Source organism: Pristis pectinata, chromosome 15 (assembly GCF_009764475.1).
Source record: "Pristis pectinata isolate sPriPec2 chromosome 15, sPriPec2.1.pri, whole genome shotgun sequence".
NCBI classification, from domain to species: Eukaryota; Metazoa; Chordata; class Chondrichthyes; order Rhinopristiformes; family Pristidae; genus Pristis; species Pristis pectinata.
This window is the reverse complement of record NC_067419.1, coordinates 987923-1011119: the sequence shown is the minus strand read 5'-3', so window position 1 is coordinate 1011119 and position 23197 is coordinate 987923. Positions and strand designations below refer to the sequence as shown.

The 23197-nt window shown below is 39.2% G+C and overlaps 1 protein-coding gene across 4 annotated transcripts in view; it reads left to right on the top strand.

The window, feature by feature from the left end:
• ipo8 (importin 8) overlaps window positions 1–23197 on the top strand; it is a 102230-nt gene that overhangs the window by 25817 nt on the left and 53216 nt on the right. For 2 of the 4 annotated variants that reach the window (XM_052030569.1, XM_052030572.1), the window contains 5 exons: window positions 1045–1203; window positions 6117–6273; window positions 8629–8718; window positions 14467–14561; window positions 19249–19333. In XM_052030569.1, the coding sequence (XP_051886529.1) occupies window positions 1045–1203; window positions 6117–6273; window positions 8629–8718; window positions 14467–14561; window positions 19249–19333 (586 nt within the window). The remainder of the gene's footprint in view (window positions 1–1044; window positions 1204–6116; window positions 6274–8628; window positions 8719–14466; window positions 14562–19248; window positions 19334–23197) is intronic. The other 2 variants (XM_052030571.1, XM_052030573.1) reach the window with 2 other exon arrangements.

Sequence of the window (23197 nt, the reverse complement as noted above, 5' to 3'; positions counted from 1 at the left end):
CCTTTTCTAAAATCAGTATGAAAAATTGAGGTAATATTATTATCTGGGCAAGCTGAGCTGCTGGGAAAAGGGACTTTTTAGATACCATTTAGGGAAGTTTTCATTTGCATACTTAAGGAATTCCATGCCCCTTTCTCAATTAAGATGAGGTGGAAAATTCCTTCTTTTAAACTTATCATTAATGAAGTGGTTTTTATAAACCACTTCATTAATGATAAGTTTAAAAGAAGTCTATTTTCCCAGACATTAAACAATAAGCAGTTTAGCCTGAAGAAAATAGGATTTGTTTCTTTCAGTTCCAAACGAATACCACCCCTTTAAGCAATCTGACCTTTTATTATGAATCTACTACTCATTGACCTTAAACTTCTCATTGAATTCCAGTGAGAGACTGGTTGGAAAGGGACTTGAGATCAGTATAATCTTGGGCAGAATCTCTTCACAGCAAGCAATCACCACTCGCAACAGACACCTAGTTAGTACAGTGGAGGCAAAAATCTTCCATTAATGAAACCGTTAGATGTGTGAAGGAATATAACTCTTACATTTTCTGAATTCATGAAGAGAATGGCTGCTCCTTTTAGTGCCTGTGATTTGTAATGCTGCTCATCTGAGAGTTGATGAATTAGTCCCATGAAACACAGCAATCAGCAGAATTGGAGTACATCCTGTCCTTTCAATGGCTCCAATGTCAGTATGAGTCAAGCACCAGAGAAAAAGTCTTCTGATAATTTCTAATGTTTCCCTGGCCCCCGACATTGCCATTTGTCCAACCTCTACATCCTCCCACAGTACCATGAGGAAGTACAAAGAATAGAAGAAGGTTCATTAACCAGCACTAATATCTTGCCCCTCATTGAACTCAGAATTAGAATGATACATTTGTGTAGAGTGGAGACTTCTGTCTTGCATTAGGTTATTGTCTATTTTCCACTTAGATGTGCAGTGCTTCCTTGAATACTCTAAGTATCCTATGGTGTATAGTTAGAAAGTTTGTGCTTCACAAAGGATTGACTAACTTGCATATGAATGTCATGTATAAAGGTCTCAGCTGGCTGTGTGCCTTCGTGCTATAATCAAATATGACTTCCCTGGACGTTGGACGGCAGTGGTGGACAAAATTGGCTTTTTCCTGCAATCACCAAATAATGCAAGCTGGCTTGGCAGCCTGATGTGTCTGTACCAGCTGGTCAGGACCTATGAGTGAGTATCTGTAATGTGTGTGCTTTTCTTAGCATGCTGACTGCATGGTTTTAAAGGTGATTAAAGGTGGCCTTCAATGAAAAATCAAGCATGAAGGCTGCTGTGGTAGAACCTTGATGCAAAAACACATTTAAAAGTAGCAAAGTTGATGTCTGGAATAAGGTTTAACGGAGTCATTTCTTTTGCATGTAATAGTTTGGTTTACATTTTAATATTATTTTGAATTTCAGCTTTTAAAACTGAACAGCATGTGTAACAACTAATTTAAACCATAAAACAGCATGCCTAATGAAGTACTTATTTTTTTATATATCCCTGGTGTAATGTTAGCTATAAGTCTCATGTGGAGCAGGATTTTGCAACATTTTCCCAGAAACAAATCAGAGACACAAATGGACTTCCAGTGGCACTGCTGATGATGAATTAAGTGAGACAAAATAATTGAAGGTAGTAATGCCCTGAGGCTTGGACAGAGGCAAGAGCAAGCTGTATGATAAACTAAAGGAGTCAGTCATGAGGGGATTTGAGATAATGGCTGTTACCTAGCCAGTGAAGATTGAATTGTGCTTTGGCAATGATCAGTTGGTTTTGTGAAGTGGTTCCTAATTCTCTTTTTGATCGACATCTTTTTGATTGACATATTCTTGAATGGAGGGAGGGGTTATTAATATCTTTCAAACCTGAACTATCAAATAAAGCTGAAGTGCCCCAGCTAATCTGCCTGTCAGAACCCTAGCAATCTCTTCCCTTGCTTTCCTTAGTGTCCTGGGATAGATCCCGACCAGCCCTGGTGATTTATCCACTCCAATGTGCTCAAATATTTCTAGCACTTCCTCCTTCCTCCAGGATATTAGTGTACCCTCCCTTAACTCTCCAGCCTCTCAGTCCTTCTCCCCAGTGAATACCGATGAGAAGCATTCATTTATGATCTCTTTTGTATACCCTGGCTCCACAGGGTATATGAAAGGTTACCCCTTTGGTCCCTGAGGAGACCTATTCCCTCCTTAGCTACCTTCTTCTAATACGAAAGGTTTTAGGATTTTCCTTAATCTTACTTTCCAAAGTCATCTTATGTCGCCCTTTTGCCCTCCTAATTTCTTGCTTAAATTTTCTCCAATATCCCGAGTAAACCTGAAGTGACTTGTTTTTCTACCAATTTCGTTTATCTGACGTGCATTTCTTTTTTTTAGACTTTCAATATCCTTCACCAACCACGGTTCCTCAAACTTGCCATCTTTAACTCTTACCCTTACAGGAACGTGTAACTGAACTCTTACCATCTTGTCTTTGAACACCTTCCAATTATCAGATGTTAGTTTTCCTCTCCACAATCTCACAATCTACCTCTTCCAGATCCTGTCTTACACTGACGACAGTTAGGGCCCTAACTCGAAAACCAACTCTATCTTTCTCAGTAAGCTTCTATGGTCACAGTTTCCATAGGGTTCCTCCATTGACACGTCAATTACTTTCCTGTCCTCAATCCCTAAGAAAAGGTCAAGTACAGCCCTGTCTCTTGTAGGACTCTCTACATACTACTCCAGAAAACCTCTTGAATGCATTTTATGAATTCTTCCCCATCTAAGCCCCTTGCACTAAGGCGATCCCAGTCAATATTGGGAAAGTTAAAATCCCCTACTTCTACAGTCTTGCCCTTTTGTTTTTACTCCCTCTGTGATCTCCCAGCATATTCTTCTAATTCCTGCTGACTGTTGAGAGGCATACAGTATAATCCCATCAATGTGACTGCCTCTTTCTTATTCCTGAATTCTACCCATATAGCCTCATTTGTTGATCCCTCCAGGGTATCCTCCCTGAGTACTACTGTAATGCTCTCCCTGATCAGCAGTGCAACACCTCCTCCTCTTCCACCCGCCTCTGTCATTGCCTGAAACTTCTGTGCGCGAAACATCAAGCTGCTAGTCCTCCCCTTCCCTCGACCATGTTTATGTGATTGCAACAATATAATCTTGTGTGCTGATTCACGCTCTCAGCTCAGCCTTCTTACCTGTGAAGTTCTTTGCATTAAACTAAATGCCGTTAAGCGTACCACTCCTCCTATGCTTCCCTTTCTGTCTCTCCCAACACTTTCCACTGAACTTGCTTGTTCTATTTTCTACTTATGAGTTACCCTCTCTAGCTGCTGCACTGTCATTCTGGATCCCACCCCCTGCCTCGCTAGTTTAAACCCTCCTGTGCAGCATTAGCAAACCTCAAAGCAGGGATATTGGTCCCCCTCTAGTTCTGGTGCAACCTGTCCTTCTTGTATCGGTCACCCCTGCCCCAGAAGAAATCCCAGTGATCCAAATATCTGAAGCCCTCCCTGTGCACTAAAACTTTAGCCATGCATTCATCTGCCCTATATTCTTATTTTTATACTCACTAGAAGGGAAACCTTTGAGTCCTTCAGGACATCACCATTAACTGGAGAGGATTGGAAAATGATTGTCAGAACTTGTGCCATTTCCTTCCTTCCTCTCAACAACCTGGGGTGGATTTCATCTGGGCCTGCTAGTTCATCTGCTTTCAAAATCTGTTAGTGTCTCTCCCACTCCTTACTGATCCATTCAATATTTCAAGCCTTTTCTCTTTATCTATACAGTCATCCCATTCTTTGGGAAGGCAAGATGCAAGCATTGAAAATCATTTTTTGCATCCAAATATAGGTTACCTTTTATGATCTCCACAAGATCCTTAACCTTGCCAATATTTCTTAATTGACTTCTTTTTCTAGTTTTCTTACTTTCACCCTTGCACTTTTTGATTCTCCAAGTTTTTTTCCAATTGAGTTTTCACTCCTCCTCGAATGCTCTGACAATGTTTTACCTTTGAGTACCTTTGGATAGCACGGTTACACAGCTAGGAGAGCTGCTGCCATGCACCTCCAGTGACATGGGTTCAATCTGGACCTCTGGTGCTGACTGTATGGAGTTTGCACATTCTCCCTGTGACAGTATGGATTTCCTCTGGATGCTTCAAATTCAAAAAACTTGTGGGTTGGTAGGTTAACTGATCACTGTGGTGTGTTGATAATTAGGAGAATTTGTGAAAGTTGATGGACATGTGGGGAGAATAAAATAGGATTAGTGTATGACTAATGTAAATAGGTGCTTGATGTTTGGCTAGGAACGAGTGGGTCAAAGGCCCTGTTTCGTACTCTATATCCATTTCCAGTGCAATTTTGCTAAATCACTCATGCATAATAAAATTCACATTTCCCCATCTGAGAACTTTTGATCTTGGTCTCTCTTTGTCCATAGTTATACTAAATTGAAACAGATTATGTTTGCAACCATCAAAATGCTGTCCCACTGATGCTCCTTCAACTTGCCCAATTTCATTCTCCATGTATTAGCTGGAATAGATCTCCTGAGTTCATCATAGATATTTTGCAGCCTCTGTACTCTGATTCTATCCTAGTTAATATTAGTGGTTATAATTCCCTACTATGACCTACATTGTATATTTTTGAGACATGCTTTCATGTTTTCTCTTCTGTTCCCTTTTTTTGCACTCAATAGTGTGAATATCTGTTTCTTTTGTTCTTCAGTTTCTCCTAAAAATCCTCAATTGACAATCCTAAGCATATCATCTCTTCTCACAGCTTTGTTTCTTTATTCATGAGTATTGAATCTTTCTCACTGACTTTTATGCCCTCTGTCTCATCTGAGAACCCTAAATGTGCCTGTTGAGATATCATTCTGCCCTTCTTTAAAACATGTTTCTTTCACAGCTATTTTGCAAATCAGTGCATCAATCTGGGCTCTTGGATCATCTGTTTATTGACTGGACTCCTTTGCATTGAACTATGTACTGCAAAGCATTGCAAAACTCCTTTGTTCTAGATTCTCTCTTCTGCCTTCCAGCTTGCTTTCTAATTTTCTACCTTCTATTTCCAGTTTTGTGCCTCTTCCTTCTGAACTTAAGCTCTGTTTCCCATGCTCTTCTAAGCTGGTTTAAGACCCTCCCCAAAACAAGCAAACTCCTTTCAACAGTAGTCTTGCAATCTTTCTGGCTTATGCAAAACTCACCTCCACTAATAGTGGTTCCAGTGTCTGAGGAAGCAAAAGCCGATTCTTTTCCATATCATTCACGATTTTCTCATTACTCATGATGCTACCGACAATGGATTAACTTCTCTAAATTTTTAAACAGCAATTTTATACCATTATCATGCTGCAGCAGTGCAGGCTTGTTACCCTGGCCAATGCTGTTTTAAGGTCACAACCTAACTTGCTCCACTTAACTGCAAGAGCTAAGATTAATTGAAATCTTAACTGTTGTTAGTGAAGAATGCTTGCAGATTCTCAGATGCTTGTAAATCTCCATTTATGAATTGCTAACCTTTAACTCCACTGTCCCTTAACCTAACTCACCCCATCTAATCTCCATTCAGTTTTCACATGCTGTAACTTCTGTCATTTTATATTTTTTCTAATTCTTCATGCTTTGAGGTGTAATGTGTGTACTGTTACTGATTGAAGTATTCAAAAATTGAATTGTTTTCTTTTAAAAGGTCACTGTAAGGTAATTGAAAATACCTTTTTGTTTCCCCCAAAGCTAAATAGAATCATTCAATCATACAGCACAGTAATAAGTCCTATCGGCCCACCTTGTCTATGCCGACCCTGATGCCTGTCTGTGCTCATCCCATTTGCCTGTATTAAACCCGTATCCTTCTGTGCCTTTCCTATCCAAGTACCTGTCCAAAAGCTTTTTAAACATTGTTATTGTGTCTGCCTCTACCACCACCTCTGGCTGCTTGCAGATTCTGAAACTTCAGTTCCATCAAATCATTTTTTTTTCTCTGCAGCTTGCATTTATTGAGAATGGGCTTTTAAAAAGCTGTTTCCTCTTTCAATCCAGCTGTTAATGCACGATACTAAATCTTAAATTCCAATGTATTTTTTCAGGTTCAAGAAGGCAGAGGAGCGAGATCCTCTGATAGCAGCAATGCAGATATTTTTACCACGAATTCAGCAGAAAATTATTCAACTTTTGCCTGACTCAACCCAATTTTCAGTGTTGATCCAGAAGCAGATCCTAAAAATCTTCTATGCACTTGTTCAGGTATGAACACCATCTAAGATCATAAAGCTTACATTTCTAAATCACTAAAGTACCTTCTGCATAATGCAAGTAGGTCTGATTGAAGAGTTGGGGAATGGATTGCTGAGATATCAGATCCACTTGGTTTTGGGAGCATTGTGGCTATGTTACTGTATAAGAAATATAAAGTGCGCAACTAATAAGTTGGGGAAAAAGTCCTATCATGGCAGTTTGCAAATTTAACTTGAGTATATCTAGAAGTAAAATGATGACATAAGTAAAAGTAACCATAAGTTATCAGTTTGTCTTAAAAACCCAAATGATCTTTTGGGAAGTAAAATAGGCTAGACCAAGATACCAATCTGTGACCATCTAATTACTCTCTGAAATGATCTGGAAAGCTTCTCAGTTGCATTAAACAGCTAAGGATCAGTTTGTGAATTAAACTTATTTTAAGTTAATTGGGAGAATAGACCAGTAAAGGAGAAAAAGTAAATTGAGTTTTAAATGAATTGGCGCATTTAACATATGATCATTGAATTTCAATCTTGGTAATAATCCTCGCATCTGCAAATTAATTGTTAAAGATACAACCTTTTTAATCACCAGATTTTAATAGTGAGCATAAATATTCTGATGTGGTCTTCTGTGTGACTTCCTTTCCAGTTGCTGCAACAATATTTTTCTTCAGGATTTCACAGCATCACTATTCAATTCCCAGGTTCTTGGTTACTTCCACAATCCCCTTAGCTATTCACTTTATTCTTTGTGGGGCCTTGCGGCAAATAGGCTGCCACATTCCCTGCAACACAATGGTGATAATACTTAAAAAATTATGTGTCTGAGAAGCACTTTTTGACATCTGGACATCATGAAGGACAATTGTGTTGCAAGTGTTTCTTTTCCTTGAAAGGCTCTGACCTTTGTTGATGTATAGGTACTTGCCCAAGTTTGTTATCTCGCATTGCTTGAACGTTGTAGGTTGATAGATAATTTGAACAAAAGTGCATTCTTGTCCACTGGAATGCTGATGTCATGTTTATGCCTATTTTATTTATTTTTGCATCTATTCAATCTTATGAAGCTTTGCAGAATTATCTTTTGGAGGTGGGATGGAGCATTTCCAGCATGTTATAATTTAGCAATATTACTACAGTTAGTGCTGCTGCCTAACAATTCCAGCAACCTGGGTTTCGTCCTAACTCCGGAAGCTGCATGTGTGGAGTTTATATGTTCTCTCTCTGACCATAGATGCTCCAGTTTCCCCCACGACCTAAAGACATGCTGCTAGCTTAATTGACCACTGGGAATTACCCCTAGTTGGCTGGGTGGCAGGAGAAGTTGGTAGGTATGTGAGAGAGAATAGGTTGCAGGGAGATTAGAGGGGGAGTGGAACTGATGAGATTGACGGCATGGATGAAGGATGAATCGCCCCCTGCACCATAACAAGCAAGTAATAAGCAGCAGTGATTGTTTTAAAGTAAGGTATGATCTTGGAACCTGCTGTACCATTGAAGTTAGTGCATGGGAGGTCCAGTTATTTTTTTTGAGTCTCTGAAGAAGTAGCACTACTGTGCTAGAGCATCTTTTATCTGCCATATAACTTCTTTTTCTGTGCATTTGTGCAAGTCTAACACACAAAACCAGGTATCAGAACATATTTCATTTGAACTAATCATTCAGGTCCATGTCAGTGAAGAAGACATGCTTTAGAAATAATTTTCAATCTGTACACAACATGCATTTAACAGAATTTTACTCCCCTTTCCATGCCAATTCAGTTTTTTTTTCACAGAAGGGAAAGTAGCTGCTCTTAAATCTTGGTGGGTTTAAAATTGCATGAGTTCGAGCAGATTGAAAGTGACAAATCTGCTAATTATGTAGAGATGCACAGAATTCAATCGTGCCATTTCTGTATTACTAGCGTCATGTCAGCTAAGCAGCATTAGTCTCATGTAACTGCCCTGTTCCCACTTTTTCCCTCAAACACCTATCTAACCTGTGATTAAAAGATAATGGCCCCATGTCAATCACGGCATTCCACAGCTTCCTGTACGCTTTTTGAATTTCTTGTAAATAATCTTGTATCCTTTCCTGTGTGAACAGATGTGCAAAATAAACCTCATTAAACAAATTTTCTAAGGATGTTTTCCATTCCTATTAATAAGTTGTATTATCTGAAGGATCATTCATTTTGGCTTCAAGTAGTGGAAAATTGTTTTTGAATCTTTAGCATTTTGAGTGAGACTTCGTGAACCTCTAAGTATGAACTAAATTAAGGGAAAAGACTACATTTGTAACTGACAATTTCTTGACATTTCTCTTTTCTTTGGAGATCTTTTCTCCTAGGTTATCTCTCTTGCTTCTCCTTTCTAGTATGCACTACCACTACAACTGGTAAATAAACAAACCATGACTCAATGGATGGAGATATTTAGGACAATCATTGACCGAGATGTACCTCCTGTAAGTGTACTTTTAACAAGCTTATTTTGTTGCATTGAATGTGTTTGCATTTCATTGGATAGATTGGGGTGGGGTGGGGTGGAAATCCCCATTCTTCCAGCTTTCCTTACCTGTAGTTACCTTTTGGAATCTGTTGTCCCCTCCATGTTGTGTGTGTCTTTGTCCATCTTTCATTTGACCTATCCATCTTTTTGTCTCTTGGCATAATCCTGATACAAAGAAAATTAACAGCTTTTATTTTGGTCCAGATAATTTGTCATGACAAATATAGGAGATTAGTGTGGTTGCAAAAATCCCAGACATTTTAGTCATATAGGAACTTCCTGTACTCATGAGATCAGCCGAGATCTCTTTGAACGGGACTCTTAAGCGATGATATCAGTGGATTGTAAATAAGGATATTTAAATAAGGACTTATTACAGATTAATATTAACCCTTCTGGGGCAGGATGTCTAATATTTTAAAACTAAATTTGGAAATCAAATGTATATTGACAAAGTAACATTCTTGAAATGTAAATTCATGGATATTATCAGTGGAACTATGTGATTCAACTTTCAAGATTTAACTTGGTGATCTGAGCTTTGGTAGTTTAAATCAAAAGCAGTACTTGAAATCTTGGATGTTCTCCCTTGTTTTTTTCCTCTGTTTTACTCCCTCTTCACTCTCTTGGCCCTTTTCTCCGCCATCTATCTTTTTGTCCTTTTCTCTGTCTCCTATTTATTCTTTCTCAGGATCTTTATTTTCTGTCCTTTTTCTCCCTGTTCCTTTCACCATCTGTCTCTTTTTACTCTTCATCTCTTTTTTTTTACCCATCATATTCCATCTCTTCTTGTATTTTCTTCTATTCTGTCTCGTGTTCTTTCATTTCCTTTTTTCATGATTGCTTCTCCTGTGTTGCCCTATTCGCCTCACTATCTTTTATTCCTGCCATCTTGTACTTTACCTGTGTTCTTCCTCCATTTGTCCTTTTTATCTTTTAATCCTTGTCTTTCTCAACCACACCATCTCACAGATATGTCGCATTTTTAATTTGCAAAATGACTCCATGAATTTATATGAGGAATAAGTTGTTGAACCTATGCTGCATGTTGCGTGTAACTTTAATACTATTTCTGCAATGGGTATCGGAACTGCATGTACTGTAGTCAAACAATGATCATTGGAATGCACAGATATTTTTGGAATTGAATGTGCTCAACTTTCTAAAAAGATATTGAGCTCAAAGTATTATTAATGCACCTTTTTAGAATTAAAGCATGTTAATTCCCTCTTGAAAGGACTACTTGTAGTATCTTTCATTTAAAACTCTCTAATTACCCTGACTGATCATTCTGATTTATATGGGCTGAATTGGCGTGACTGCCTGCTCATTGAATTTGGGAAGCTTTCATTCTGGATCAAACGTCTTATCCACTTGCAAGATACACTGCTTTGTATAACACCCAAAATTACCATTTCCTCTTCAAATCCCTTAAAGTTCAGTTACCAAAATAGATTATGAGGAGTTGAAAACCTGCCGTGGCATCTGAGGAATTTAAATTAACAATTAAATCTGGAATTTAATAAGAAAGCTATACTCAGTGATGATAGCAATCTATTAGGCTTGTTAATGCCCTTCAGGGAAGGAAATCCATCGTCCTTGCCTAGTATGACCTATATGCAACACCAAGGCAGAGAAAAGTGTTTGCCCTCTGAACTGGCCTAGCAAACCAATCAATTTAGGGGCATAACTTAACTGCTATGCTACCATATAGTTGAATGGCTGAAAAGTAAGTAAACAAAATTAGAAGATATGTTGTCACTTGATCTGACAGTTACGGCCACTCAATGAAATGTGGATACTTTTCATTTTGTAGAGATTATATTAGAATTAAGATCTGCATATGGTAAGTCTCCAGGTATAGGTGATAGCGGGGGAAAATAGACGGCACAAATTTGTAAATTGTAGATCATGTTCTAAAACCTGAATTAATTATTTTTTTCTGATGAGGTGACAACTATTGGACACAGAAATGTCTAAGGATACATATTTCCAAATAAAATCCCACTTGAGACTGTTAGCTAAACTAGAAGCTCATGAACACGAGGGTGGATAATTGGGTTGGATAATGTGGCAGGATTTGATTAGGGTTACTTAGCAGGATATTGTTAGTGGAGCTTCATTTAGTGGTGCTTCACAGGAATCTATCACAGGGTCACAACTGTTCACTACTTTGTATTAATTTAGATAATTTAGGTAAGTCATGTTGCAGCTGTATAAAACTTTAATTCGGCCACATTTGGAGTATGGCGTGCAGTTCAGGTTACTGCATTACAGGAAAGATGTGGAGGCTTTGGAGAGAGTGCAGAAGAGATTCACCAGGATGCTTCCTGGATTAGAGAGTCCTTGTTACAAGGAGAGATTGGACAAACTTGGACTGTTTTCTCTGGAGCATCGGAGGCTGAGTGACAACCTGGTAAAAGTATATAAAATTATGAGAGGCATAGATAGGATAGATAGAGAATTTTTCTCAGGATGGAAATGTTAAATACCAGAGGGCATAGGTTTAAGATGAGAGGGGGGAAAATATAAAGGAGATTTTTGACCTAATTTTTTTGTTTACAAGGAGCGTGGTGGGTGCCTGGAATGTGCTGCCAGGGGAGGTGATGGAGGCAAATACAATAGCAATGTTTAAAAGGCACATGAACAGGCAGGGAATGGAGGGATATAGGCCATGTACAGGCAGATAGGATTAGTTTAATTTGGCATCATGTTGGCACAGACATCATGGGTCAAAGGACCTGTTCCTGTGCTGCACTGTTCTATGTTAATCGATGGTACAGTAAATAGTAGGAGAGATCTTGGTGTACATGATCACAGATTCATGAATATAACAGGATAGGTAAAATGGTTAAACAAAGCATATTAAAAGCTGAAAAAATGTTACTGACTTTATCCAGTTTTAGCCAACATAGATACAGTGCCTGAATGGTTGAGAAACAAAGGACTGCAGATGCTGGAATCTAGATGAAAAACACGATGATGCTGGAGGAACTCAGCAGGCCAGGCAGCATCCATGGAGAAAAGCAGACGGTTGACGTTTCGGGTCAGGACCCTTCTTCAGAATTGAAGATAGGAAAAGGGGAAGCCCAATATATAGGAGGGAAAAGCAGAGCAGTGATAGGTGGACAAAAGAGGGGAGGCGGGGTGGGCACAAGGTGGTGATAGGTAAATGCAGGTAAGAGATAGCGATAGGCAGGGGAGGAGGGGAGAGCAGATCCACCGGGGGATGGGTCAAAAGCTAGGAGAGAAAGGGAGGAAAATAGGGTGGTGGGGGGGTGGGTAGAAAAAAAGAGAGGAAAGGGAAGAAGAGAAGCATAGGGTGGTTTACTTAAAGTGGGAGAATTCAACGTTCATGCCGTTAGGCTGCAAGGTTCCAAGATGGAAAATGAGGTGCTGTTCCTCCAGTTTGTGCTTGGAATTCTCCTACTGTGCTATAAATTTCTAATTCTATTTCTGTGATTAGACAGTGGGTCATATTTCCAGGTTTGTCAATGATACCATGGTGGGAAGAGGTATTGATGGATGTATAAAATGACAGAGATATTAATAGATTAAATGAATGGGCAAAACTGTAACAAATGAATTTCAGTGTAGGTACATGTGAGGCAGTTAACTTGGCACCATAAAAGAGAGGTCAGAATACTTGTAAATTTTGTGAAAGGTGAAAGGGAGAGCCAAAGATTTTGCTCTTAATCAGAAGGTAATAGACTATGATCATTTAAAAAAAAATCAAGTACAGGTACAGAAAACCCCAGAAGGATCAGGATTTTATTAATTTTTCATCAGAAAGACCAGAAGAGGGGTAGAAGTCATGATGCAGCAATCAAATTCCTGGTTGAACCATACCTTTTGTGCTGGGGTTGATTTTCCACTGTCCGAAGATCATTGACCACCAGCCCTTTTGGACTACACTGTTTTCGAGCATGGTGCCAGACACAGTCATCTGTGAGGAGGCCAGGTTTTGTAACATTAACATAGTACATTGCTAAGCCTCTCCCAGCGTTAGTGGGTGGCTGCACTCATCGAGTGAGGCTCTGTGTCCAGGCTCACCAACTGTAAAGTGTCACTGAAACTGAATATTTGTAAATGTATTTGGCATTAACTGACATTCAAGAATATCAAATAAATGTCTTTTTTTAAAAAAAATTATTAATTTGAAACACGCACGCTCTTACTGAACAATTCAGTACATTTAAAGCATCAGGGTTAAATCACACATTTTTAAAAAAAAGCACAGGTGGCATAACGGAGGATGCAGATTCTGGCATACATGCCTGCTAGTGCTGGAGTTCTGTACATTCATGGAGGAATGTAGGCAAGTCTGACACACAGTCTGGAGCATAGGCAGAAGATTGTCCCTCTATTATGGGCATCTTGTTATGAAAAGAATATTTTGGTTTGGTGCGAATACAGAATAGATTTACTAGAATGATACCTGAACTCTGGGGATTAAATTAAGAGAGGTAATGCAAATAAAGATTGGATTCCTTGAAGTTTAGACAGTTAGAAAGTGATTTGTCTTTTTTAAGATTTTAAAGTGATTTAATGAAGTAATTAGGGAGAAACTATTTCTGCTGGAAGAACAAGGCCTTCCAGGAGTGAAGTTAAAATGAAAACAATGATACAAGTTTGGAGACGCAAGAAATTCTGCAGATGCTGGAATCTGGAGCAATACACAAAAAGTGCTGGAGGAACTCAGCAGGTCAGGCAGCATCTGTGGAGGGAAATAAACAGTCAATGTTTTGGGCTGAGTACCTCCATCAGGACAGCCAAGATCCTGACCAAGGGTCTTGGCCCGAAATGGCAACTGTTTATTTCCCTCCACAGATGCTGTCTGACCTGCTGAGTTCTTCCAGCAATTTTTGTGTATTGATACAAGTTTGGAACTGACTTCTTCCAGCAATTGAGGGGAGTCAGATATTTTAAATCTAAAATTGATAGTTACTGTTACCAAAAGGTTTTAATGGATTTGGTGAAAAGGCAGGGATATTGAGTTTGGTCACACATCTCACTGAGTGGTGGAACTAGCTCAACACCCTGTAATGCCTATCGTGTATTGTCCCAGAGTGGGATTTGCATGAAGTATAATTTTGAGCATGTGAAGTGTTCAAGCTGTATCTACTTTTACACGTAACAGCACAGTTATGGACACTGTTTTCCAATCTGGATTGTGCTTGCAAAATGTTTTTCAAGCTTTCTTCGTCACAACACCACTCTCGGAATGTACGAGCACGACTAGACCACTTAGTTGCTTGAACTCTTCTACATTTAAACTCTGTTTGCCCACCTTCATTCCATCTATTGAGATGAAGTATTAATAGTGGTAGGGTCACCACCGTTGAGATTACAAGAAGCATATGATGAGTCACATCTATTGCACATGTTAAAGTATTTTCACCTAATTATAGTTTTCTTGTAGAATCATTTTGTAAATAACTCTTGTGACAGCTACATTATAATCCCACAAATGTAGTGATGATGTAATATTTAATATCAGTCAAAAACTAAAGAACTGAGAAATATCACAGCTTGAAATAGTATATTAATTTATATGAGATTGAAAATTGAGTGCTGTGAAAGTTTGCAGTGCCATTTGGTGTGTTCTTGTTTAATAACAATGTTATTGGGGCAATATGCTATGTGCAGTGCAGTAGATGGGATTAAACCGGTAACATTTTCAACTGGTTCCTCAAATTTGCAGGAAACCTTGCAAGTGGATGAAGATGACCGGCCTGAACTGGTATGGTGGAAGTGTAAGAAGTGGGCTTTGCACTTGGTTGCAAGACTTTTTGAAAGGTATTGTGTAGATCACAGAAAATTAAGTGCTAAGTTGGTCAGACTATCAGCAACAGAAAGTCATAACATTTTTGACTTTGTGTCCTGACATAATAGACTGCTCCAGGAAAGATATTTTTCAAGGCCTTGTAGCCAAGTGTTGCCTTTTGCTATTTTAAGCCTGTGTTGATTGTGTCCCTGTTATGGGTTAACTTGAGATGAAAGCATCAATAATTGTGTTTCAGCCAAACGTTTGACAAAGGAAAGTTTCCACTGATGTCTCTGCAGCACCCCCCTATCCAGCAGGGAGTACCAACACACCATTGCCATCATTGCCCTTTCCTGCAATCACACCATTCCTGCGATTAGTTAAGCAAAACATCTTTAAATGATTTAAGAAAATCCCTGCCAAGGTAATACAGAGATCTCAAGAGGTCACTGAAACCTTTGCTATAAATTTTCTTCTTTATAACAGTTGTGAATCAAAGGAGATAATGGTATCATAGGATAACCTTTATAAATGCAAACCTTGTACAATTTAAATATAGATTCAAGCTCAACCTAATATCAGTTTTCATTGCTCAATTTCACATTGTTTCCATGGCAATTTGCCCAATCCCTTTCAAGTAGTAATTTATTAAGGACTTCTTGAAATTCCAGGTACACACATTGTCTGGGCATTGTTTCCACCAATGTTCTAACTTCATTAAAAAATTTGATTAAGTTGATGAGATGGGACCTTTTATTGCAAAACCATGCTGAAATCCAATATTAACATCTCAATGTGATCAAGCGCATTGCAAATGACCAACCAACCATCACTTAAATAAAGCCAGTACCTGTAATCAAAAAGCAAAACAGTGTATATGCTGAGCATCTGAAATAAATATAGAAAATAATGGAAATATTCAGAGGGGCAGGCAGTGTAAGTCAAAAGACAGAGTAGGTTAATGTTTCAGGTTGAGGTTCTTTCATCAGAACTAGGAAAAGTTAGAAAACAGACGTTTTAAAGGGAGGAGTGGTGAAAACAAAGGGAATGCTTGTGATAGGATGGAGACCAAGCGAGGCTGAGTACAAGGGATATAGCTATGGAAGCCATGGCATTTCTCTCCAGGATTTCGGTTTGTATCTTTTACCTTGTTAGACCTCATTGGTTGTTTCCCTTGTTTTTGATAAGATTTTGATCAAAAACTTGCTTCCGTGGCTACAAAATTATGGAGGACCTTAACATTCATATACTCAAAAATTGAATTATCATAATTAGTTTGGAGGATTCATTAATTTAATTCATTCAGAGCAGTTCTTATGGTATATTGTTACAGATAGAAACTAGGGTGCAGTTTCTAAGAACATACCTAATGCAATGAGGCAGAGCTCATTAGTAATCTCATGGTAGGGAAATGTGGTCATAAAATGATAGAATTATATATCCAGTTCTAGAAGGAGACACATCAGCAGTAGATTGGTAAATTAGATTAAGAGGTTCACTAGTAGGAAAATAATAACAAAGTTTTAATGAAATATTTCAAAATTCCCAACAGATACAAATTCCATTGTGAAGTAAAATACCATAAACAAACAAATGCCTGAGGCATTAAACAAATATTTTGTATCTATCTTCATCATAGAAGGCACAATAAATGCAGCAGAAATGAAAACCAAGGGTATAATGAGAGAAAATATAGGAAACTTAGTCCATTTGGGCTGATGTCTATTGACAAAACACTGGAATACATCACTGAGGACGTAGTAACTGGGGAGTTAGAAAATTACAATGTGAGAATGCAGAATCAGTATGTTTTGCAAATGTCTTACATTTTTTGAGGCTACTACAGAGTAGCAGGGGTGGTGAAAGGAAAGCGGGAGCCTATGACTGTAGTAAAAGGTTGTTGCATCAAATAAGGACTCATGGAGTTGGGGGCAACATATTAGCAGGGACAGACAGTTGGTCAAAAGGCAGAAGACTTTGTGAGCTAGTCTGTAAGATGCAGAAAGAAAAGCAGCTATAGGAAACGACTAGGAAGGCAAGTAATATGTTAGCCCTGATTGCACAGGGATTGGAGTACAAAAAGGAATTTTGCTGAGACACGGAGCTTTGATGAGATCTCACTTGCAGTGTTGTGTGCAGTTTTGCTCTCTGTACACAAGGAAGGACATACTTTCTTTGGAATGAATGTAGTGAATACACAGAATACAGAGTAAAGTGTTACATCTAGAGGGAAGTGCATTGCAGGTAGACAATAAGGTGCAAGGTCACAACAAGGTAGATTGTGAGTATTTCAAAGAGCAATAGTATCCTCTAGACTTTCCTCTCGACTTTCTGACAACATTGATTTTTTTTTGAAGGAGCATGCCACCTTGTGGGCCAGATACTTTCTAAGGCATTTTACTCAAGTGACAGTTTTTAGGTGTGATTGTTGATTGTTGCCAGTTACTTTCATGAGTACAGAAAGAGTTATAGCTGAGGGATTACTCTTCTAATTTCCATATATATGGTGGCTGTTGAAGAGTGATGAGGTAGGAATTTTTTTTAAATCAAAATAAACTTTATTCATAATAAAAGACAAACTATATACAATTATAAAACAGTACAAGCCTTTACATTCTTGTACAGATCATTCATTCGTGTTACCTTTTTATATAAAAAACAGCACAGATGCCACACGTGTGGCTCCCTGGGGGCTACCCAGTCCCGTATTTACAATATTTAGGGGCTTTCTCACCTGACCCCACCCCTCCCTCTCCAGTGGCAGAAGAACCCTAAACTGTAGTCGTTCCCCACTGAGCCTTTGCGTTCGCTGTACTCAGCTTCAGTGCATCCCTCAGCACGGACTCCTGCAGCCTGGAATGTGCCAGTCAGCAGCATTCCCCTACGGACATCTCGCAGTGCTGGAAGGCCAACAAGTTTCGGGCAGCCAAAGAGCGTCTTTCACCGAGTTGATGACCTTCCAGCAGCAGTTGATGTCCGTCTCTGTGTGTGTCCCCGGGAGCAGCCCGTAGATCAGAGAATCCTCTGTTACGCTGCTGCTGGGGATGAACCGTGACAAGGACCCCTGCATCTTTCGCCACACCCTCCTCGCAAACCCACAGCCCGCAAAGAGGTGGGCGACCGTCTCGTCCCCAGCACAGTCCTCCCAGGGGCAGTGCGTGCTGGGAGTGAGGTTCCGACCATGCAGGAAGGATCTGACTGGGAGGGCCCTTCTCACCGCCAGCCAAGCGAGGTCTTGGTGCTTGTTGGTGAGTTCTGGTGATGAGGCATTCTGCCAGATGGTCTGGGCAGTCTGCTCAGGGAACCACCCCACAGTATCCATCGAGTCCTTCTCCTGCGGTGTTTGCAGGATGTTACGTGCTGACCACTGCCTGATGGACTTGTGGTCAAAGGTGTTGGTCTGGAAGAACTTTTCCACGAAGGACAGGTAGCACGGCAACGTCCAGCTGACTGGGACATTGTGTGGCAACGGGGCCAGGCCCATCCTTCACAACAGCAGGGCCAAATTGCATCTAAGTGACTTGGAGTGTATTTGCCTTTACTCCTGCTGAGATCAATTGACTGAACGTAAGATGTGACTCAGCTTGGGATCTGCCTGGTTAACAGGCCTCAGCTGTATACTGCGTGATCCTGCTGCTTTTGAAGGTGTTTGTCTCAACAGCTTTATAGACCTGGAATTATTTCCACTGATAATTACAGCCATCAACTATTTCATTAAAAAAAGATGAAGAAATAATAAGAAGATGAATTGCTGAAATGGGAGTAGTTGTTAGGCATACAAAAAAATGACTTTCATTTCTGCATTGCCTTTAATTTAGAAAATCATCCTAATCTGACTACAGAGAAATCAGGACCGCACTGACAAGAAAAGATCACTTAGGTTGTATTTAGGTGGAGGAAGCAATATCGATGAAATATTATTAACACCTGTTGCATATGCATTTTTCCATGAAGAATAAAATATATTCATGATTGCGGGTATTGTCTTACTAGCATTGAAACTAACTGTTTTTAATGTCTAATATTTGAGGGACAGTCAATGTTGCTTCACCTTAACAAAACCTGTTTGGTTAGACTGTTAACATTGCATTGTGGATTAGGGTGTCATTGAACTTTGCCAAAGGCTGGTAATAAAAAAAAGTCATTCCCTGTGTGGTAAGTTCTCAGATATGGGGAAGATCCTGAGTGACAGCAAGTGATTCCCGTCTGAGACAGTGAGGGTTTGTTAGCTGTAGGTTCTCTTTTAATATCTTCCAGTATAGAGAAAGGCCTCAATTCAGTCTTAGTATTTCACGCAAGTGGAGTGAATATTTTGAAATTCATTACCTGATGAAATATAAGTGTTTTTCCCCAGATAAATTCCCCTAGGCAAATGGGAAATGATGAACAATACTAGTTGACCAATACTGGCTCTATCTCCAATCAATAGGAGGGATTATGTCAAAACGATAAAATAGAGAGATTGCTACAGGGCTTGTGCTTGTTCTGATAGTCGTCGTATAAAAGATTTAAGTTCTGCTGAATGATTTGTGCAGCAATACCTTAGAAATAATTCCACACCAGCTAATTGCAAAACTTGCATTGGACTCTGATTGATATTCACACAAGAGATAAATGCAACTAACAGAGTCTTTGTACTTAGCTTGATGCCTGTTTAAATTCATTTGTTTTTTGTTATATAACTTGACCATTACTTTTTTAATATTGCTTTCTCTGCAGATATGGAAGCCCTGGAAACGTAACCAAAGAGTACATTGAGTTTTCAGAATTCTTCTTTGAAACATATGCTGTGGGCATTCAGCAGGTAAGAGCACAATGAGTGCTTTGAAGTGGAATTTTGAGTTGTTCATTATCAGCTTTGCAGAATTGGTACATTGCCCACTTCTGCATTATTGAGCCATTATCTGCATTAAACAGAAAAATAACATTTGCTTTTTCTATGAGCCCTTGTACCCCAAAGTACTTTACACCTCAAATAATCTCTGGATTGCAGTGGCACAGCAGCAATTCTGTATTAACATCCTCTCACAGATAGTTATGCGATAAATGATGTGTTAATCTGTTTTAATGTTGTTAGTTGTTGACCATGTCATGGAGAGAACTCCCTGCTCTTCAATTAATAGCAAATAGTATGTTTTACTTTGAGTGGAACAAATGGATAGGCTGTCAATTTTTCATGTTTTATTTGAAGGTGCACACTTGTTCACAATGCGACATTCCCACAGTACAATGTGAGTGCCACTTTACATGTGCTTAGCCTCTTATTTGGAGTTTAACATTATAAGCTTCTGACTCAGACTTGCGTGCTGTCAATTGAGCAAGTATCATACTGAGTTATACTCTTATCTACAAGGCTATTGGGGAGCTTGTTAAGAAAAAGAAAAGAACCTTCATTAAATGTTGTATAATCATGTTCAAGGATGTTATTTGCCGTTTCTTGATTGAACAAGTAACTGGTTTGCTTGCCTGTTCTGCGAAGGAAAATCAAATGCACGTGAGTGATAAATCTTTTTTTCATTGGGCATGGATTTATTAGTGGGCTTTGCAGGGCAGATTCAAGAGGTTGTTTCTTTTATCTGGAAGGTTAAGATCTAGGGGTGATGGTCTCAGTATAGGTTATCAGCCAGTTTGGTCTGGGAGGAGGAGAAATTCCTTCAAGGTTTGTAAATCTTCAGAATTCTGCACCCCAGAGGATTGTGGATGTTTCTCCCCCACCCCCAATCAACGATAATCTCTCTATCCCCTTCCGCACCCTGGATCTGCAGTTCACTGGAACTTGCTAATGGAGTAGCATACTGAGAAAGGGCCATGTGAACGGCCTAGTCTTTGTTGTCTCTGGTGCACAAAACTTTGATTCTTGTGAACCAGATTTTGCAGTAGTATATGCTCAAATAAAACATTCATTGGCCTGGCATGCAACACTGAATTAATGCATTTTTAAAACCATGCAACATCTTAACACTCATTTTATTACTTGATTCCCCAGGGAAGAAATTGTGAAGCTCATTCTAGTTGGCACTTTAGCACTGCAAGACAAGCCAAAATGATTCACAAGAGTGTTATCAAACCAAGGCACAGAAGGATACAAGGACAGATGACCAAAAGCTTGTTCAGAGTGGTAGGTTGAAAGGAATGTCTTAAGACAAAAAAGAGGAGCAAGGAGCTCTAAGGAAATTCAGAAGTGCATAGCCCTGGCAGTTAAATGCATGTTTCCCACTGGTAGAGGTTCACAATTCACGAATCATCAACGGGCCATAGATAGAAGAGATATCTCAAAGGGTTAAAGTACTGCAGGAGATCCAAACATGTACAGTTGGGTAAATATATTATTAAGTGTAGTAGGAAGGTGGAGAAGTTAGTGCCAGGGAGGAAGATATACAGGGAAAAACTATATGACCAGGTGATGCAAAATATCATTAAATATACAGGGTTATGAAGACAAGCCGTGAAAAAAATTGGGGGAATTACAGATAAGGGAGGGAGAAAAGCATACATTAATGTGGTGGATATCATCATTAAGAATAAACAATTGCTTAGTTTGGAGATCAATTGAGAACAACCAAGGCTATGCACTTTAGAATTTCCAAAGAGCTCTCCGCTCCTCTTTAGTCTTAAGACATTCCTTTCAACCTACCACTCTGAACAAGCTTTTGGTCATCTGTCCTTGTATCCTTCTGTGCCTTGGTTTGATAACACTCTTGTGAATCATTTTGGCTTGTCTGACAATGCTAAAGCGCTATATAAATTGACATAATTGTTGTTCTAGATAAGTAGTTGTAAATTGAGTCTGATCAAAGGCACGGTGATAAGTAACATACATAAGCCCTTGCCTTATATTTTTGATTCACTACTAAATGCAGCAGAACATTGTTCCTATGACAGGGTCTTTGCTTCCGAGCTGATCATCAAATCAAAAGCCCAGAAAAAAGTTCTCCAGGTTTTGCACCCTGCTGTGTCTGCTTCTGTTTTGCTGCAGTGACTGTTGATGTGATTTACGTACATGGCAATATGTTTGTTTATGTGTAGAGTCTCTAACCAGTGCACAGGTTGCACAGCTTCATTCCTGAGTGGTCACAGGGCAAGAAGCTATTCTATTGCAAACAAGTTGTGGAGTTGCAGCAATCTTTGTAGTGCAGCAGGTGCCTCAACAGATCATTTGCTTTTGCGATAAAATGACCTTGTGATCTCTCACGTACAGGGTCTGTGTGGTAAAACTCTGTTGTTCAAGTTTCTTGCATATTGCTTTATACTGAGCAACGGTTGGGCAGACATGTACTGGATGATATTCTGTGGGTGATGTCCCTACTGCTCTCTATGGATCTATTGTGTTTGGCTTTAATATAATGAATGCCTTGTCTCGGATCAGTTTGGCTCAGACTTTGTTCAAGTTTGTGAAGCTCTATTCATGTACAGAAAATGAAAAAAGTTAAACTGAAGCACCGGAGAAAGTGCAAGAAAGATTTTTAAAAATGTTACCATAAACGAGAGGGTAAATCTATGAGCAAAAAGACTTTTCTCTTGAAAAGAGAAGGATGGCAGGTCACTTGAGAGCATGCTTTAAAATTATGGAAGGGCTTGAAAGGATAAATGCAGAGAAGATGTTTCCTTTTTTTGGGGAGAACTAAATTATGGGTCATCATAAAATAAGATGGCCATTAATAATCTGATATGGAAATCTTGCAAATCTGCTTTAACCTCATTAAGTAGTAGAATTGAGGGAGAAAGGAACATGATCATGGGATTGGATGATGGGTGAGAGAGTGGAGGAGTGCGAGTTGGAACATGCGGAATTTGCCAATTTTGTGTGTTGTAAATTTCACATAACGTTAACATTAACAGATACTGACTGCATTAATTTTAAGTGGGATTGACAGTTTTTACAACCTCTCCATCTATTCAGCAGGTTACTTTTTTTTCCAAGTAATTTCCTTTCAGAGAATCATTTCTGATGTTGATGTAGTACTTTGCCACTCATTCAAGTTGGGCAATCTAGCCAGAACGTAGTACGAATACTGGCACAAGGTATTGACTGTCCAGTATACCGTGATGTACCATAACTTGAACTTGCTCTTGGACAGCATTTTACCACAGTTGGGTTTAGCTGATTTATTGTTGTGAAATGCAAAGCAATTCATGTCTTGTAGCAATATTTAGTTATCTTAATTGTTTCCCAACTTACACACTCTCTGAGATCTCCCTTCCACTTCCTCGCCACCAATGGAACTGCCTTCCATCCTCCATTGCTATATGTCATGCACAATATCCAGTGATAGCATCAAAGGGTTGGTATTATCTACAGAAGTCTACCATTTAGTTCAATGTCTCCTTTCTGCCACTACTCACTTCCTCTTTAGTGGCACAGTATAATTATTCTAGATCAGTTGCTTCACCTGTTTTATGGCCCCACAGCCACCTGTGCTGCAGTGCAAAATGGCCAAGCTGTTCAGAATGGGTAAGAAATTCCCATTTAAAAAAAAGTTTATGCCTTTTATCTGCTGGCATGTTCAAAATCAGGACCCAAACATCTGCAACAATTCAACTGCATGGGCAATGGTAATCAAGCCCAAACCTGTTCTTGGATGTTGTCCAGATGAAGCTCCATGGATAGCTTTTGGAACAGTTTCTTGTTCATCCTGATCCCAGAGCTCTGAGGTCACTTAATCCTCTT